General features: G+C 46.5%; 1 protein-coding gene across 1 annotated transcript in view; it reads right to left on the bottom strand.

Annotated features, from left to right (window-relative positions):
• The window catches only part of LOC308576573 (low-density lipoprotein receptor-related protein 2-like), a 46,748-nt gene that overhangs the window by 6,123 nt on the left and 22,580 nt on the right, over positions 1–18,045 (bottom strand). Inside the window, exons 15-27 of the mRNA XM_081176000.1 lie at positions 17,482–17,691; positions 15,107–15,583; positions 14,393–14,608; positions 13,000–13,241; positions 12,472–12,598; positions 11,313–11,488; positions 9,511–9,697; positions 8,492–8,710; positions 7,639–7,819; positions 6,058–6,256; positions 4,274–4,438; positions 2,922–3,122; positions 371–914 (exon numbers count right to left, since the gene is read on the bottom strand). Of these exons, the coding sequence (XP_081032126.1) occupies positions 371–914; positions 2,922–3,122; positions 4,274–4,438; positions 6,058–6,256; positions 7,639–7,819; positions 8,492–8,710; positions 9,511–9,697; positions 11,313–11,488; positions 12,472–12,598; positions 13,000–13,241; positions 14,393–14,608; positions 15,107–15,583; positions 17,482–17,691 (3,144 nt within the window). The remainder of the gene's footprint in view (positions 1–370; positions 915–2,921; positions 3,123–4,273; positions 4,439–6,057; positions 6,257–7,638; positions 7,820–8,491; positions 8,711–9,510; positions 9,698–11,312; positions 11,489–12,471; positions 12,599–12,999; positions 13,242–14,392; positions 14,609–15,106; positions 15,584–17,481; positions 17,692–18,045) is intronic.

The raw sequence follows: 18,045 nt of genomic DNA, 5'->3' as shown, positions 1-18,045 counted from the left end.
GTATCTGCCCCGGAGCCGCAGCAAAGATGTAAAAGAGCCACATGCGGCTCCGGAGCCGCGGGTTGCAGACCCCTGGATTAGATCTTGCTGGCCATGCCTATCTTGGACTTTTGCTTCTCTGCAGGATACAGATACGGCTTAAACACTGACACCATATCCGAACTGGATTTGAAAGCCAGCCCATTATAGTAAATAAAAATAAATGCAATAAAGTTAACAAAGGATCCATTTCCAGATCCCAAGATGGGTTATTTTAAAAGTTAGCTAGTGGTTCAGCCAGTCCAGGAGGCTGGCCAAGCCTTTCAACATGCCCCTATGGAGGCTAGCTGTGCCCAAATAATTATACCATTGTGGATGTTAGACTACTTACCTTGGTCAGCCCAGTAGACCTGGGTGCCATAATCTACTATTGTTAAACCCACTGGAGTCTGTGATGTTGCCCAGAGAACGTTCCTCTTGCTCCCATCCATGGAAGAACATTCTATTACGGGACCAAGGGCGCTGTGTTCGTTACCAGAGTCGACAAAGCACATAGCCACAGTTGGGGGATGCAGAACTACAGAAGTTGGATGGGACAGCCCATCGCTGATCAGAACAAGTGTGTATCTCCCATCTGAAGTTGCTACTTGGATTGATGGGTGCTTGCTGTCAATCCAGTAGATGTTGCCACTCAACCAGTCAAGAGCTAGTGAGATCACGGTCCCCTTGACCGGCAGGACTTCCTTCAGTGCAACTCTCCCGGCGTCCTTCATAGCTAGGACCTTTATGACGCCACCTTCAGACTCCGAGAAGTAAAGTGCATTGTCACGTACAGAGTAGTCTACTGCTGCCAAGTGGTTGACGCTTGTCATGGGGAGGGTGCTGTGGACAGGGGGCAGCTGCCCCGAAACGGAGCGCAGTTTCTTTACGTAGACCTAGGATTTTAGGACAGCATGAGAGACATTTATATGGTTTTGGGAGGCAACAAGAGGGTGTTCCATTTGAAGCTTCAGCGGAGAAATTCTGCCAAGGATACCCTTCTCATATGACCTAAATCTACAGTGGTACCTCGGGTTAAGAACTTAATTTGTTCTGAAGGTCTGTTCTTAACCTGAGGTACCACTTTAGCTAATGGGGCCTCCTGCTGCCGCCGCGCTGCTGGAGCACGATTTCTGTTCTCATCCTGAAGTAAAGTTCTTAACCCGAGGTACTATTTCTGGGTTAGCAGAGTCTGTAACTTGAATAGTCTATAACCTGAGGTACCACTGTGCTGGCCTTTTTGCCACAACTGGCAAAGATGAGCCTTCACACAAGTCTAAAACAACTGTGTCCCTGCAACACAGTGAAGTGGAAGCTCTCCATTGATGTGTTTGGTAAAAGTGTAAAAGGGGTCTGACTGAGGCATCACGGTCTTCCTCACTTGCGAGAGAAAAGACAATGGACATTTCACAACGGCGATTGCTGCAGGGAAAGAGCTTCAGTAACGTGCGACCCTGAAGTTTTGGATCCCCTCCAAACTGGTGCCAAAGTTTTGTGCTATTTTTGTGCCACCCCCCAAACTGAGTAATTGATACTCCAACCAGGAGACAAAGGTATTCCCACCCCCAACAAGCCAACATTGTGTGATTCACTCCAAACCGGTGCCAAATTTTGCAACCGTTTCAAACCTTTCTGCACTGCAAACCCTGCTCCCAAAATGAGGAACTGATACTAAAAATTGGGTTCCTAGTTAATGCCGCTGAAGTGAAATGCACTCAAGATCCCACCTTGTCTGACTGGCTCCAAGCAGTGCCAAATTCTCACAGTTGTTTTGCACCGTTTCAGAGCACAAACCCCATGTTTTGAAATTGCCCCCCTAAAAAGCAGCACAGTAAATGCATTAAAACTGGGAAATATCTCTGCCTAGAGGCTGACTTAACGGCAGTTTGAGCATTTCCGCTGCACCAAACAGCAGAAAACTATTGCATAATGACTGCTCTCCACATCAAACGGAGGGCACCCTTTGCATGCCAGCGTGCAGCACCCCCAATCCTACGTGACACCCGGCAAAGCTCTCCTGGACCACCTCCCAAGTGCGGACCAGGTGAGGGTAGGCTCCAATCTTTAAGCATAAAAGGGGGTGGAGCCTACCTGGGAGCTCTCAGTCGGCTCCAGAGCTTCAGGACTTCATCCTCTGAGAAGGTAAGACTGGGGCCACAGTCTGGGGTGGGGAGCTATGCTTGCCATGCCTTTAACCCCCCACCCAACTCCTGGTGGGGGTCCCAGGGTCCCCTGTTAAAGGGGTTGTATTGAGGGGAGTCACTGACCATACGATGAAAGGTTGTCAGTGCACTCCCCTGTGTTGCGGTGAATTAGTGGGCAGGCTCTCTGCTTAAACATACCGTATTTTTCGCTCTATAAGACGCACCCGATCATAAGACGCACATAGTTTTAGAGGAGAACTAGGAAAAAAATATTCTCTCCCTCTCTGCGCAGCGCCCCTTCAGCGAAGCAGCAGGAGAAACTGAGCCCCTTCCATTTCTCCTCCCACTTCACTGAAGGAGCGCTGTGCAGAGAGCGAAAGCTGCGCAGCGCCTCTCCAGCGAAGTCAGGAGAGCAAGAGGGATCAGTGCGCGCCGACCCCTCTTGCTCTCCTGGCTTCAGCGAAAGCAACGTGAAGCCTCTGGAGTTCGTGTTACAGAACATCACAAAGCTAACACTTTGGTATCAGTCGAGAGGGGATCCAAAATTTTGAGGTCACGCTAAAATGCAGCTCATGGAAAGGGAGATGAGATACACAACGTTTTTTGTCGAGCAGCCCTGTAAGAGCTCAATCTAGTCCATGTTTACCCAGCAGGGAAACAAATCCTTTCCTTTTCCAACTTACCACAAAGGGGGAAAGGACCCCTTGGACTGGAAAACTAAATTCCCTTTATTATGCAAGAGGTCATTTGCAGCAATACCTGAGTAACAGAGGCTTGTGCAACCAGAAACATGAACGCCGTCTCCTTCAGAGGAACGCAGGTCTTTTCATCGTTTGAAAGCACAAGTCCAGCTGGGCAGCGGCAGCTCCCTCTTTTGTCTGGGTTCAACAGGCACAAGTGGGAACAGCCATTTCCCGCACACGGGTTGGGGGCTCCCGGCTGAAGAACTTCATGCAGGATCTGCAAGCCAATTTCCCCAGATGTTAAAAGCCTTGACCGAGATTGGTGTTTCCAGGGCATCTCTGTCTGTAGCCTGAATCAAGACCATGCACTGCAACATACACTGTGCTGGGAGAAATCTGCAGTAAAGCCAGTCTGCATTGTGTGGGTGAGTTGGGGAAAGGAAAAGCATTTCCCATTTAATCTCAAGTTTGTGGCAGTTGTCATGAAGTGGGGGAAAAGGTACCTTCCATTCTCCATTTGACAAAGGATGAGGCCCATGAACCAAGTGTGTAACAGGTCAGTTTCCCTGGCAGTCTGGATTTAGTCTAAACCACAGAGCCTAGGGCTTGCTGATCAGAAGGTTGGCGGTTCGAATCCCCGCGACGGGGTGAGCTCCCGTTGCTCGGTCCCTGCTCCTGCCAACCTAGCAGTTCAAAAGCACGTCAAAGTGCAAGTAGATAAATAGGTACCACTCCGGTGGGAAGGTAAACGGTGTTTCCGTGCGCTGCTCTGGTTCGCCAGAAGCAGCTTAGTCATGCTGGCCACATGACCCGGAAGCTGTATGCCGGCTCCCTCGGCCAATAAAGCGAGATGAGTGCCGCAACCCCAGAGTCGGCCATGACTGGACCTAATGGTCAGGGGTCCCTTTACCTTTACTCTGCATTTTTGAAGCAGAAGAGCTTGCGTTGATCCCCAGCTACTGAATAACTCTTAACTGCATCCTTCAGGCCCGCATTATTATTATTATTTCCAATAGACTGTAAGGGCTTTGCCAAGCTAAGTGGAATGCTTACAGCTTCTTTACACAAGTGTGATTCACTTCAGCAGGCAAGTTTGATGCAGCTTTTACTGATGGTTGGCAGTCTGAACCACACTCACACATGGGACTTCCCAAAATGAGTTAACACTAATTAGTGCAGCAGCTATACTCACAAGAATAGCGGCATTTGGCCTATACCTTGTTCCTAACCGTGTTTTCCATTCTCCCAGCCGGCCTTGCAGCAAAGCTGTTTTACTTGCTTAATATGATAGCATGAGAGTTTTGCTCAGAGGGATGCTATGCCAACAAAGTCCCAGCAGAACCCAGTTTCAGTTATTCTTCAATGCTTGGCAAGGAGATACACTCTTGGCTCAACCGACTGGTCCCTACAAAGAGTTAAAGGCAGTACCTTAAGTCCATATGGTTGCCCATGACGCTTGATAAGGACGGATCTATTCTTTCCAGTCCTTTTGTGTAGTCTCTGTACTGTCCTTGTTTTCAGCTCAGACCAATAAACGTAATCCTCAAAGACAGCCACTGCAAAGGGACTATGAATTTCAGTCAGCTCAAACACCTAGCAGAGGGGAAATGAAGTGTTGATGTCAGGATACTTATCCCAGTTTGACCTAGATCTTATGTTCAACAAAGATTTGGAAGTTTTTAAATGAGCATTGTTCCCCCAACTTTTGTCTTTGTCACTTCTGGGTCAAATGCAAGATTCTGTATCCATATAGAATTCTATCAAGATTTACTGAGAGCAACGATGGATTGTTACACTGAAAGCAGGAGCAGTTCCCACTTTCAAAGGAAAAAAGAAGCCTCAGCTCTTGAATATATAAGCTTACCTGAGCTTCGTCCACAGCTGGAAGCAGGCATTTATTTGATATAAATTTAACTTACGTACTGCTTTATATTTCAAGAAATCTATAAAGTGGGTTACGTCAACTGTACTACCAACACTTCTAAAGTACCACATTTAAGTAACGTAAGAACTAAATCTCTAAATACGCGTGAGTAAAATAAAAAACAAAGGTAAATCTTACACAAAATGAAAATACATCAATATACAGTATAATTATATACAGCTGAATCAATGAAATTTATCACAACAGGTTATATGCATACATATAACTAACCCAGAACAAAGTGGCAGTTAAATTTCAGGCTGGAAGTTTGAAAGAATAGTGGAGTCAGATAAAAGGATGGTTTTTCTTTACTGATATCGTAAATGAACTTGAGTCAAGAACAAAGAAAGTGGATTTTAAAGCAGTATATCTACTTTGGGGTCGCAATATATATATATATATATATATATATATATATATATATATATATATATATATATGCTTTCGTAGATTTTCACGGGTACAGGAATGCAGGTTTTGGTGTCTTCGGGTATCTTCCCGTGTAAGAGTTGGGGTGTCTAGGCGACGTTTCGACGAGGTCTCACTCGTCATCTTCAGGCTGGTGCTTTCGGCTTCTTGTTACTAGAACAGAGCAGGATCTCAGTGTTTGAGTTCCTATAAATACTGTTGAGGGGGTGTGGTGTATAGCCTCCAATGTTCTGGGCAGAGAGGAAGTTCCCAGGTTATTGTGCCTTTTCTTCTTTTGTTCATTAATTACTTGAGGGATATCTTGAGTGATATATGGGACGCGGATGGTGCTGTGGGTTAAACCACAGAGCCTAGGGCTTACCGATCAGAAGGTCGGCAGTTCGAATCCCCGGGACGGGGTGAGCTCCCATTGCTCGGTCCCTGCTCCTGCCAACCTAGCAGTTCAAAATCACGTCAAAGTGCAAGTAGATAAATAGGTACTCTCTGGCGGGAAGGCAAACAGCGTTTCCATGCACTGCTCTGGTTCACCAGAAGCGGCTTAGTCATGCTGGCCACGTGACCTGGAAGCTGTACGCTGGCTCCCTCGGCCAATAAAGAGAGATGAGCACCGCAACCCCAGAGTCGGTCACGACTGGACCTAATGGTCAGGGGTCCCTTTACCTTTACTTTACACACACACACACACACACACACACACACACACACGTGTGTGTGTGTGTGTGTGTGTGAGAGAGAGAGAGAGAGAGAGAGAGAGAGAGAGAGATCACATGAATATTATAAAAAAGCATTTTCGCATGCAATAACACATTTGGCAATCACTCCATCCACACACCAGGAATGCTTATAAGGTATGCAGTACCTTCATACCACTGCCATCCAAGTAGGCCGACCCAATATAGTGAAACTTGTCATCAGACCAGAAGATTTTCCAGCTCAAGAGGTCAAGGGTTATGCTGGTGGGCCAGCCAAGCCCATCAAGCAGTACCGATCTGCTGCTTCCATCCATACCAGCTTGCTCTATTTTGGAGTCATCCCCTATTGCAGACCAATACATTAACCTAAGGAAGAGAAGGTGATACTTTTGCAGGGCAGAGAAACTGAATGGACTTCAGTTTTCACACACTACCGATACAATGCTTGTCGGAAAGAAAAGGTTCGCAAGCCTAAATTCCATTTTAGTCTGCAGATTTCAATTGCCATTTTCCCATTTATCCCCTTTTGAGAATCACACATCTCTTATCGTAGCCAAAGCCTACTTTCAGCCAGGTCATGAATCCCTATGACCAGAGCAGGAGCTCAGATCAAAAATTCTGCAAATGGTAAGTGTGCATTGTCCTTTGCACATGAGTTGACCCCTAGCACACAAGGATGAAAAGCTGGTCTTCCGTGCAGTTTAGAGTTCCAGTTCAGACTCTTTCTTTTTAACCCGCACGGCTTATATGCATGGATCATCCCCAATAAGGAGTTGCCATCAGTCCCATTTTGTGGCAATCTTTTTTTTATGTTTTGATTGGTCAAGCTTGCCAAGCCTATTTGAAAAGTTTTTGTATGTGGTGGGCAGGCACAGCGATACAACGTCCACCTTTGCTCTTTTTTTATTTTAAAGCTTAGGCTAGCCTTGAAAAGAAGCCAAGATCAAGAGCCAAGACTAGAATGGCAGGCCAGCAACGCTGCTCACAGTAATTAGAATGGCATGTGTGGCTTTTCGGCGGCCTGTATCTGGCACATGCAGCAGACTACATGCTACCTTGGTTCCCAAACGCCTTGGTATTCAAACACCTTGGTTCCCAAACGCCGAAAACCTGGAAGTAAATGTTCCGGTTTTCAAACGTTTTTTGGAAGCCAGACGTCCGAAGTGAGTGTCGGCTATTGTTTCCGGGGCGCCTGCACCAATCAGAAGCTGCACCTTGGTTTTTGAACATTTCAGAAGTCAAACGGATTTCCAGAATGAATTGAGTTTGGTGCTTTTGTTTTTGCGATTTATTTTGTGTTTTTGAGGTTTTTCGGGTTAATTTGTTTTTGTGACTGTGTGGACCCAGTTCAGCTACTGATTGATTGTGTGACTGCAAAAATGGATAAAAGCCCCCCATCCAAACAAGGACTATCGTCAGTGCAGTTAAGAAAAAAAAAATAATTTTTATCATCTACAATACTGTCTTATTTATAGTACAGTACATTGATTTTTGCTTTCATTTTGTGGATCAACAGTCTCGTTAGATAGTAAAATTCATGATAAACTGCTGTTTTAGGGGTTGTTTTTAAAAGTCTGGAACGGATTAATCAGTTTTGCATTACTTTCGATGGGAAAGTGCGCCTTGGTTTTGGAACGGACTTCTGGAACGGATTAAGTTTGAGAACCAAGGTACCACTGTATTCCACTTAGAGGCCCAACCCTCTTGGAAGCAATGTTCATAAAATACAGGGACTCTGAAAGTCTTACCCATCCAATGGGTGGAGTGCGAGTGACCGAGGCTGATCCAGGTAATCCACAACCACAGTGTGCTCAGGAGTTCCTCTCCATTTGCCATTTAGCTGTGTAGCCAAGATCTGTCCTGCCATCCCATCTGTCCAGTAAAGATTTCTTCCTACCCAGTCTACTGCTATGCAATCCGATTTGATTCCTGGAGTCATGGGGGGGGGGGTGGAATAAAATGAGTGCACTCCACCGACATGCAGGAACGTAACTCCCCATGCAAATCGGTCATTGCCTGTATTTACTCTAGCAGGTGCCAAACTTGCTGTGTTAAAATCACCTAGGCTGTTAGAAAAGACAGGTGTAGCTACCTGCAATGACTTTCTGCAGCATTTCATGGATTGCACAATTTTCATTTGTGCTCCAAACCACCTTGCAAATACTGGTGGCCTGGGCAAGTGGTTGCTCTTTAATTAGTCCAGGAAGCTTCTTCTGGAGCAGGGGATTTGTTCCAGATTCAGATTATTATTACAGTGGTACCTCGGGTTATATACGCTTCAGGTTACATACACTTCAGGTTACAGACTCCGCTAACCCAGAAATAGTGCTTCAGGTTAAGAACTTTGCTTCAGGATGAGAACAGAAATCGTGCTCCGGCGGCGCGGCGGCAGCAGGGGGGCCCATTAGCTAACATGGTGCTTCAGGTTAAGAACAGTTTCAGGTTAAGAACGGACCTCCGGAACGAATTAAGTACTTAACCCAAGGTGCCATTGTATTTTACATTCAACAAGTACGAAGTTTCATCAGAGACTTTCAGCAAAGTTCAAAGTAAGTAGTTTGCTCCCAAGTCAGATGCCCGAACCTAAACCAAAAGACCCACCTTTAACTAGAGTCCCCCTTTCCTTGTTTCTCATGTTCATCCACTTAATACTTTCTGCATTGAGGTCCATCCAGAAGATTTTCTGTTCTGCCAAGTCATAGTCGATAGAAAAGATAATAAAGTCCTTCTCAATGGTCAATATAACATCTTCTTTCATGCTCCTTAATCCATATAGGATCAAATTGAACTGAACTGCAACAAGCAACTTCGGCTCAGAGCCTGCAGGAAAGAGAAGTGGTTACACATTGCAGTTTTTTTTAAGTTACTGCTGCACTTAACATTACTCCCCAAATTTGTATTTGGGTGAAAAGTAATAGATGGCAAGTCATGCCAGCTTTCTTTTCAATTGTTTGCAGCTTCAGTCTTTGCAAAGCAATGCTGCTTTTCGAAGCAGCAGAATTCTAGGTGCTAAGTCGGGAGTCCTTGCCCAACTAACAACTCTATTAGAGCTGCTCAGCAAGCTCCCATCACTTTTCCAGCACCGTGCAGGACAATACAGAGGCTTAGTTTCTACAGCTTCCTAGCCCCAAGTCTGTGGGTGCATGTGCCTGAAGCCAAATTCTTTTATTCCACTTCAGGCAAGCTCAGCTCAAGCCACTCAACCACACAGACATATGCCTACCAGAAGAGGCAAGCTCCACATTTACAGGGCCTTACCAACTACTTTAGGGACGCGGGTGGCACTGTGGGTTAAACCACAGAGCCTAGGACTTGCCGATCAGAAGGTTGGCGGTTTGAATCCCCGCGACGGGGTGAGCTCCCGTTGCTCGGTCCCAGCTCCTGCCAACCTAGCAGTACGAAAGCACGTCAAAGTGCAAGTAGATAAGTAGGTACCGCTCTGGCGGGAAGGTAAATGGCATTTCCATGCGCTGCTCTGGTTCGCCAGAAGCGGCTTAGTTATGCTGGCCACATGACCCGGAAGCTGTACGCTGGCTCCCTTGGCCAATAAAGCAAGATGAGCGCCGAAACCCCAGAGTCGGCCACGACTGGACCTAATGGTCAGGGGTCCCTTTACTTACCAACTACTTTGCAGGTGTGACCATCTGGTTCCAGCAAGTAGCCAGGGTGGCAAGTGCACAAATAGCTTCCCTCTGTGTTGACGCAAGTCTGGCTACATTTCTCCTCCGACAGCTCTTTACATTCATTGATATCTTTGCAGGAGCGCCTGTCGCTCCTTAGCCGGAATCCTTCGTAGCAAGCACATTTCTGTAAGGAGAAGGTTACGTTAAAAGAAACTTGGGTCTTCATGTTGCAGGCAAGGGGGTCGCTTTTATCATCTTCGTTCAGAGCTTTTATGCTGGAACGCTCATGTATGAAAAGTTGCTGCTGGAGAAAAGTGAAATGATCGTTGCTGCTCAAGACAGATTGGTTGCTTTCTGTGTTCCATTTCTTTCATGGAAAGAGCCTTAGCAAGATTCGTCCTGGCAGAAGCAGCGGTCAGTTTAGAAGTCACTCAATGCGGAGCCCTGTGGAATGGGTTCTAATGGGCAGGGGAGGATGTATGAATTGCAAATCAACCCTCCAGACTCCCAATGTGTGTGAGCTGAACAGGGTTTCAAAACCCCATCCTTGGCAGCAAAATTAAAAGGAGCTCTGAAGCAAGGTGGCTCGCCCTTTTGTACATCGCTTAATGAAGGAGAAAGTGACAGCTTGGGTCCAAAAATATAATTTACTTACTTATATTCTTGCATTGGTTCACAGCAATTGCAGCAGTAAAAACTATGCATATAAACAGCTTCAGGCAAGTGCCTAAAGGTGGAGCAAATGGAGGCATAGCTGCATCTAACGCCGGGCAAAGGAAGAGAGAGAGGGGGGAATAAGAAGTACCGAATTTTTTGCTCTGTAAGACTCACTTTTTCCCTCCTAAAAAGTAAGGGGAAATGTGTGTGCGTCTTATGGAGCGAATGCAGGCTGCACAGCTATCCCAGAAGCCAGAACAGCAAGAGGGATTGCTCCTTTCACCGCGCAGCGATCCCTCTTGCTGTTCTGGCTTCTGAGATTCAGAATATGTTTTTTCTTGTTTTCCTCCTCCAAAAACTAAGTGCGTTTTGTGGTCTGGTGCGTCTTATAGAGCGAAAAATACGGTGCTATATGCTCCTCCCTCTCTAGGATACGAGGGTAAATGAAATCATACAGTGCCCTGTCTACCAATTGTATTTCTATGGCCTGTGCATTTGCCAAGCAGCAATACAACTCTGAGCATCTTAAAAAGCAGAGACATCACCTTGCCAACAAAGGTCCGTATAGTTAAAGCTATGGTTTTCCCAGTAGTGATGTATGGAAGTGAGAGCTGGACCATAAAGAAGGCTGATTGCCGAAGAATTGATGCTTTTGAATTATGGTGCTGGAGGAGACTCTTGAGAGTCCCATGGACTGCAAGAAGATCAAACCTATCCATTCTGAAGGAAATCAGCCCTGAGTGCTCACTGGAAGGACAGATCCTGAAGCTTTGGCTGGCACTTTGGCCACCTCATGAGAAGAGAAGACTCCCTGGAAAAGACCCTGATGTTGGGAAAGAATGAGGGCACAAGGAGAAGGGGATGACAGAGGACAAGATGGTTGGACAGTGTTCTCGAAGCTACCAGCATGAGTTTGACCAAACTGTGGGAGGCAGTGGAAGACAGGAGGGCCTGGTGTGCTCTAGTCCATGAGGTCACGAAGAGTCGGACACGACTAAACAACAACAACAACAACACAACTCTGTGGACGTAGCCCCTTCTCATGCTAACTGGCAAGAATATGCATTGGTTAGGTTTGGCTGCTAATCTCCCACAAGCCCAAAGTGGTAGTATAGTCAACATCCAAGAAGAAGCAAACTTACAGGCCCACTAGGAGACTTGTAGCAGATCTGGGAGCACGACCGCCGGCATGAAAGAGCACAATTCCTGCCTTCATCGGTCCCACCCTGACAGTCTGGTCTCCCATTGCACACCAGAGTGTAATTAATGCAGGTTTCACCACACTGGAATTCATAGCCCAGGCACTTCCTCGGCTTGCCTGTGTAACAGCAAGAAAAAACTCAAAGACTGTACCAGCATTAAAACATAGAGCAGAAATAAGTGGGTCTTCAGAACCCTTAAGGGGCCAGGCTGTTACAGCAGTAAAACCTGCATGCCTTTTTACCAGTGGATTTTAAAGGCACTGAAGAAGGAGGGCATGCAACTGAGAGTTGCAGAGTTTGGTTTTCCAGTTGCTCGTGAGTCTGGTGATAAAGGAAGGAACTGCAGGGGAGAGGGTGGTGAGGATTCAGCAGCACTCCCCCACCCCTTTAAAATTGCACCTCCAACCCCACTGGGGCAGATGTGCATTTATTTTTTTAAGGTCTGCTGCTATTGCATGTACTTTGGCTTTCATTTTGCTCATCTGCTAAGGGAATACCGCACAGCAGGGTCAAATCCTGCTCATGTTCTTAAGAGCGAAATGGGTGGCAGCGAAGACTATTGCACTTGCATTGCTGATGAAATTACTGCAGGCTCATTAACAAGCTTGCAGGGATGCCTATCAGAGCAGGTTTGGGGAACCAAATGTTGTACTATAAAGGCTATCGTCCTGGGCCATGTTTGTTTTGGGCTGACGGGGGTTGTAGTTCAGCAACAACTGGAGAGCCAACAGTTCCTCACTCTTGTATTAGAAGTTCTGATCCACTCTAGACCTAGCGCTGGGTGTTGCCGTTCTCCAAAAAGTGGAGAAGCTTTAGGCTGTCAATCCACTCTACCTTCTGCTATTCTAGACTAGCCTCAAGGTGTTCACTTGAGGATTTCCCCCTCCACACTTGTTTTGATTTCTCCTTTACATAATGTGATTCCTCTGCTGCTGAACAGCACAAGTAATTTCACCAGCTAAGACTTTTAAAGACAATATATTTTTCTTGTGGCTCTTGAATGGGAGTGCCACATAAATCCAAAGGGGAGAGCTACTCGACAGTAAAGACTTTAAGCACCCGCAAAAGCTCTTGCAAGGGAAACGCGAAGAGTACTTACAGGAAGTCTCGTCACTCCTGTCTCTGCAGTCTGCCTGCCCATCGCAGTACCATAGGTCTGGGATGCACTCGGAACTTCTGCATTGCCACTGGTTGTCACCGCACTTGTACTCTGGCAAACTGCAGTCCTGCAAGGAGAAGGCATTCAAGCAAAAGGGAATACACACACACACACACACACACACACACACACACACACACACACAATTTCTTCTTTGCAGTTTTCTTGTGCTGCAGGGATAACTACACAACCTAGAAGTGGAGTTTGGATCACTCAATGGCTGCTATGAATTTGTGCTTGCTTAAAAAGCAACCTCTTTGTTGTCCATGCCCATCACAAATACTGTAACTTTTGGACTAGCCAGGTCCTGTAGAAAACACATGTGCATGCTTGCATGTAATTGTTACTGCTTTAAAAGAAACAGAATAGCTGTCTCCTGCCCTTAATATATGTTTGTAACTGATCAGATCTTTATAAATAGCCGATTTGATGGCACTCTGCATTCGTTGCCAGTTTACACACACAAACCTGTTCATCAGATTCATCTTTGCAGTCCTTATCGCCATCACAGAGCCATTCCTTGAGGATGCACTCTCCACTTTTAGGGCAATTGACTTCATCCGAATGGCAGAAATGTAGTTTTGGGGCTACTGGGCAGCCTACTTCATCTGAGCCATCCTTACAGTCACGGTCTCCATCGCAGTGCAGGGAGTACGACACACACTGGCCACTTCTGCATTGGAATTCCTGTTCAGTGCACTTTGCATGAACTGCAGAGACAGACAGCAGTGTTTATTGTTTCTAGAAAGCACCCAAGAGATTTCACTCATATAGGATTCATGAACAGTTGAATGCATTCTCCCCACAAGGATCAATGTACAGTGGTGCCTCGCAAGACGAAATTAATCCGTTCCGCGAGTCTCTTCGTCTTGCGGTTTTTTCGTCTTGCGAAGCACGGCTATTAGCAGCTTAGCGGCTATTAACGGCTTAGCGGCTATTAACGGCTTAGCGGCTTTAAGAAAAAGGAAACAAACTCGCAAGAACTCGCAAGACGTTTCGTCTTGCGAAGCAAGCCCATAGGGAAATTCGTCTTGCGGAATGACTCAAAAAATGGAAAACTCTTTCGTCTTGCGCGTTTTTCGTCTTGCGAGGTACCACTGTAAAATATATTTAACACAAGCTACACAGAAATGCATCTGGGTCCACAAACCCTGTAAGAATTGACATATGATTCAGCAGTTTAAATTGTGTGAAGATATAATGACCCGCTATCATATGAATTAGTCCTTCGACTGTCATAGCTCCAGGAGATGCAGACATTTACATATCCCTTTGGCAAATAAGCCATGAGGCTACATATGGGTTCAGGTTTGATGCCGACTGCATGTTTATGAATGGAACATCCTGATATTTCACACAACCAGGAACAGGAAAGTGCTGTCCTTGGTTGCAAATTGGCTGCTGCACCAACAGCTGTAACTGCGCATGCAAATGCAGAATGGGCTTTTGGGATGAAGAGATGCTACAGCCTCAGGACATCTACTGGGTTCAAGCCCTAGCCCTCCAGCCCATTCTGAATTCATCACCCCATTATCCAAAGCAGTCAGTAGTGCAAAGCCATTGGCTCCTGGTTCAAGAGTTAAGCATCATTTGAATTAAAAAGTTTCTAGCAAGTTCAGACAGTGCCACCAAAGCTTTTGTTGCAAGGGGCAATGCCACCCTGCAGGTTCCAGGACAAGGTTAAGATACTTTCCCAAAGGCAGCCTGATAAGACACAGCAAGTGGCAGTGTTAGCTCAGGGCATGTGTCTTATGCTATGCTTTACCCAAGCTAATAGTCAGGAACTTTTGTAGAAAGCTGGCAATTTGGAAGCAGAATGTACCCATTTGGGCACTGCTCTGCCAACTGGGTATTTGCTCACCGCAGCCCTGTTCATCGGCGCTATCGCTGCAGTCAGGGCTCCCATCGCATAACCAACTCTCAGGCACACAGCGCATGTTGTTATCGCAGCGCAAGGCACACTCTGGAGTTGGCACCCAGCAGCTGGCTTCATCCGAGCCATCGGGACAATGTGGAATCCCATCGCAAAGGAACCTCTCGCGAATGCATTTGTTTCCACTTCGACACTGGAAGCTTCCTTTTAGAAAGAAAGAGACAAGAACACGTTAAGTTCAATAGCCAGGCCTTTCTGTGGGACTGGAGAAAGCAAGCGCATACTTCCTAGATTTAAAAAAAAGTTGACAAAATGATAGAGTAAGGTGGTCTATCACGAGGCCTTTTTTGGCGGCTCTCAGCAACATCTGATGCCTTCCCAAAGCCAGGTCAACAACACTGGGCTTTGGAAAGGAGGCCCGAAGGCTTTTGGCAGGCAGTGAGAGGGCTGGGGAAGGCCCTCAAATTCTGCCCTTGCTCCCTTCCTTCCCCCCTAGTCAGCATGTCTAACAAGAGCCAAATCTTTAATAATTTAGGCAACTCCATAGGCCTGCAAAAGTTTGACCTTAGCCCAATCAGCCACATTTGTCCTGCTAGGTCCTTTGTCTCGATGGGATAGGAGATGATCCCTCCATTATTAAATTTCACCATGTGCTGGATGGAGTATTAAGCTATTCACGCACAGCATGGAAGAACTTAGTACCTGGTTCACCACAAATGAGGGAACAGAAGTCTTCATCGGACCCATCCATACAGTCCTCTTCTCCATCACAGACATATTCATAGGGCACACACCCCTGCCCATTTAGGCAAGGAAGTTCAGCCCACCCACAGGGCACAGTTGTTAAGACAGTGGTACTGGTTGCATTTGGTACTGTTGTGGTCTTGGTGGTCTTGGGCGTTGTTGCCCTTGTGGTGGTCTTGGGCGTTGTCGCCCTTGTGGTGGTCTTGGGCGTTGTCGCCCTTGTGGTGGTCTTGGGTGTTGTCGCCCTTGTGGTGGTCTTGGGCGTTGTCGCCCTTGTGGTGGTCTTGGGCGTTGTTGTGGGTGTAGTAGTCAGCACTGTTGCCCTTGACGCTGTAGTCTGCACTGTTGGTCTTGCTGCTGCAGCTGAAGTACTACGGCTAGTAGTTGGTGCAGCAGTGCTTATGACAGCAGGCTTTGTAACAGGAACAGAACGCACTGCAATTAGAAAGTTAGCAATCAGTTCCAGTTTCTTCATACTCCTGTTCACATTGCACTGACAGTTTGTGTGTTCGATGGCCAACCCTTAATCTTTATAGGAAAACAGAACACTTGAGAATAAGCGTTGCGGTCATCTTGTAGCTGCCAGACTGGTGACTGGGAGTGGCCCCTGGGACCATTTAACACCGGTCTTAAAGGATCTACATTGGCTCCCGGTACGTTTCAGAGCACAATTCAAAGTGTTGGTGCTGACCTTAAAAGCCCTAAACGGCCTCGATCCAATATACCTGAAGGAGCGTCTCCACCCCCATTGTCCAGCCCGGACACTGAGGTCCAGCTCCAAGGGCCTTCTGGCGGTTCCCTTACTGCAAGAAGGGAGGTTACAGGGAACCAGGCAGAGGGCCTTCTTGGTAGTGGCGCCCGCCCTGTGGAACACCCTCCCATCAGATGTCAAGGAAATAAACAACTACCTGGCTTTTAGAAGACAGCTGAAGCAGCCTTGTATAGGGAAGTTTTTAATTTTTGATGTCTTAAAGGTAAAGGGACCCCTGACCATTAGGTCCATTTGTGGCGAACTCTGGGGTTGCGGCGCTCATCTCGCTTTATTGGCCAAGGGAGCCGGCGTAAAGCTTCCGGGTCAATTGGCCAGCATGACTAAGCCACTTCTGGTGAACCAGAGCAGTGCACAGAAATGCTGTTTACTTTCCCGCTGGAGCGCTACCTATTTATCTACTTGCACTTTGACGTGCTTTCGAACTGCTAGGTTGGCAGGAGCAGGGACCGAGCAATGGGAGCTCACCCTGTCGCGGGGATTCGAACCGCCGACCTTCTGATCGGCAAGTCCTAGGCTCTGTGGTTTAACCCACAGTGCCACTCACGTCCCTTGATGTCTTTACTGTGTTTTAATTTGTTGGAAGCTGCCCAGAGTGGCTGGGGTAACCCAGTCAGATAGGCATTATATAAATAATTATTATCAACATCACATTTTTTTTTGCAAGTGTGCCCCATCATCTAAAAGACAGTTGGCGCTCCTGGCTACTTTGTTAGATAGGCAGTCCTGTAGCCATTAGAATCGTTTTGCCTCTAGTCTGTTGGATCTGTGTTGTGCTTCTGCCTGATCCCTTGCAGATGAGAAGCAGGAGTATAGGCCTAGTACATGTCATGGCAAGTTTCAGGACCTATTCAGGGATGGGGAACGTTTTTGGCCCAGCAAGTCAGATCCTTACTTCCCCACCTGTCTAACTATGATAGGTGGTCAGGGATGATGGGAATTGTAGTGCAAAAACAGCTGGAGATCCTAGTTTGGGAAACACTGTGCCTGTGTATGCGTATGTGTGAATCACCTTGCAAAAATGGACCAAAGGTTTATCAGATAAGAATTTCTCTAGACTAGTAGTGCCTGGTCCTGTGTTGAATGAAGCTGGCAAGCACAGCATGTAGCAACATGCCACAGCCAATCCATGCCCCAGACCAAAAATTCATTTCAAGGAAAAACCCGACTCAAGAGGTAATGACCATGAATTAAGCAAGTTGAATTCGCAACTGTTTATAAAGCAAACAGTGGATTTCTACAGCTAATATAAGACCCCTCCTCCCCTGCACAATCACATGGCCTTAATGATCAACAGCTGCAGGCACCATGGGAGATAGGAACTCTCATTCCTACGCAACAATTGCAGTGAACAATGGTCCAAAACATCTTACCATAGCTTTAGTGGGCACTAACAGTAAGCCAAGAACTCATGCATTGAAAAGATGATGTAAACATGTAGACCAGCAAGCTTTTTTCTGCAGCACATATTTCATAGGGATGACTGAACCACACCCTTTGGTAAGGCCCTCTGGCTGTTTCAGTGCCCAGCATAGGAATTCACAGTGGTGACAAGTCAGTTTACCTGTTCTCAAATTTGTGTCAAAGATCATCATTGCTTTCTGTACATTGGCTACTTGCACAGCAGAGGGCACCCCTGATCTTCTGTTCCAGACCACAACGGTTGTTTTGTTGAATGTCACCAGGTAAGGTCCATACACAGCTGCCACGCCATGGGTCCAATTCTCTTTTATACTGTATGTCTTACGCGTGATGAGGTTCAGCACCTTCAGACCTATGAACAAGGAAACGCTTATTATTCCATCGCAACAAGCAACCAAGGCGTGTTGTATATTTACACAAGTCACAGCACAACTAGTTTCTAGAAAGCTGAATGGGACAGCCCAGCAACCTTAGCAAATAAGGGCTCAAGCCAATATTGTTTTTAAAAGTGTTTTGTTTTTTAAAAAAGAAAACACCCACCCACGCCCTCAAAGCAGTTAATAAGGAAATATTGCCTGTTCTCAGACTAGAGGGTGGGAACTGCTATAAAAAATGGGCTTTGCAGTGGCAATGTTTGTTTACTGCTGCACAGCTAGCACGAGAACCATCAACTACACAAGGTATAACGGGGCAAGCAACATGTAAT

This window comes from Podarcis bocagei (genome assembly GCF_964188305.1).
Source record: "Podarcis bocagei genome assembly, chromosome: 17".
NCBI classification, from domain to species: domain Eukaryota; kingdom Metazoa; phylum Chordata; class Lepidosauria; order Squamata; family Lacertidae; genus Podarcis; species Podarcis bocagei.
This window is presented reverse-complemented; position numbering and strand designations above follow the sequence as displayed.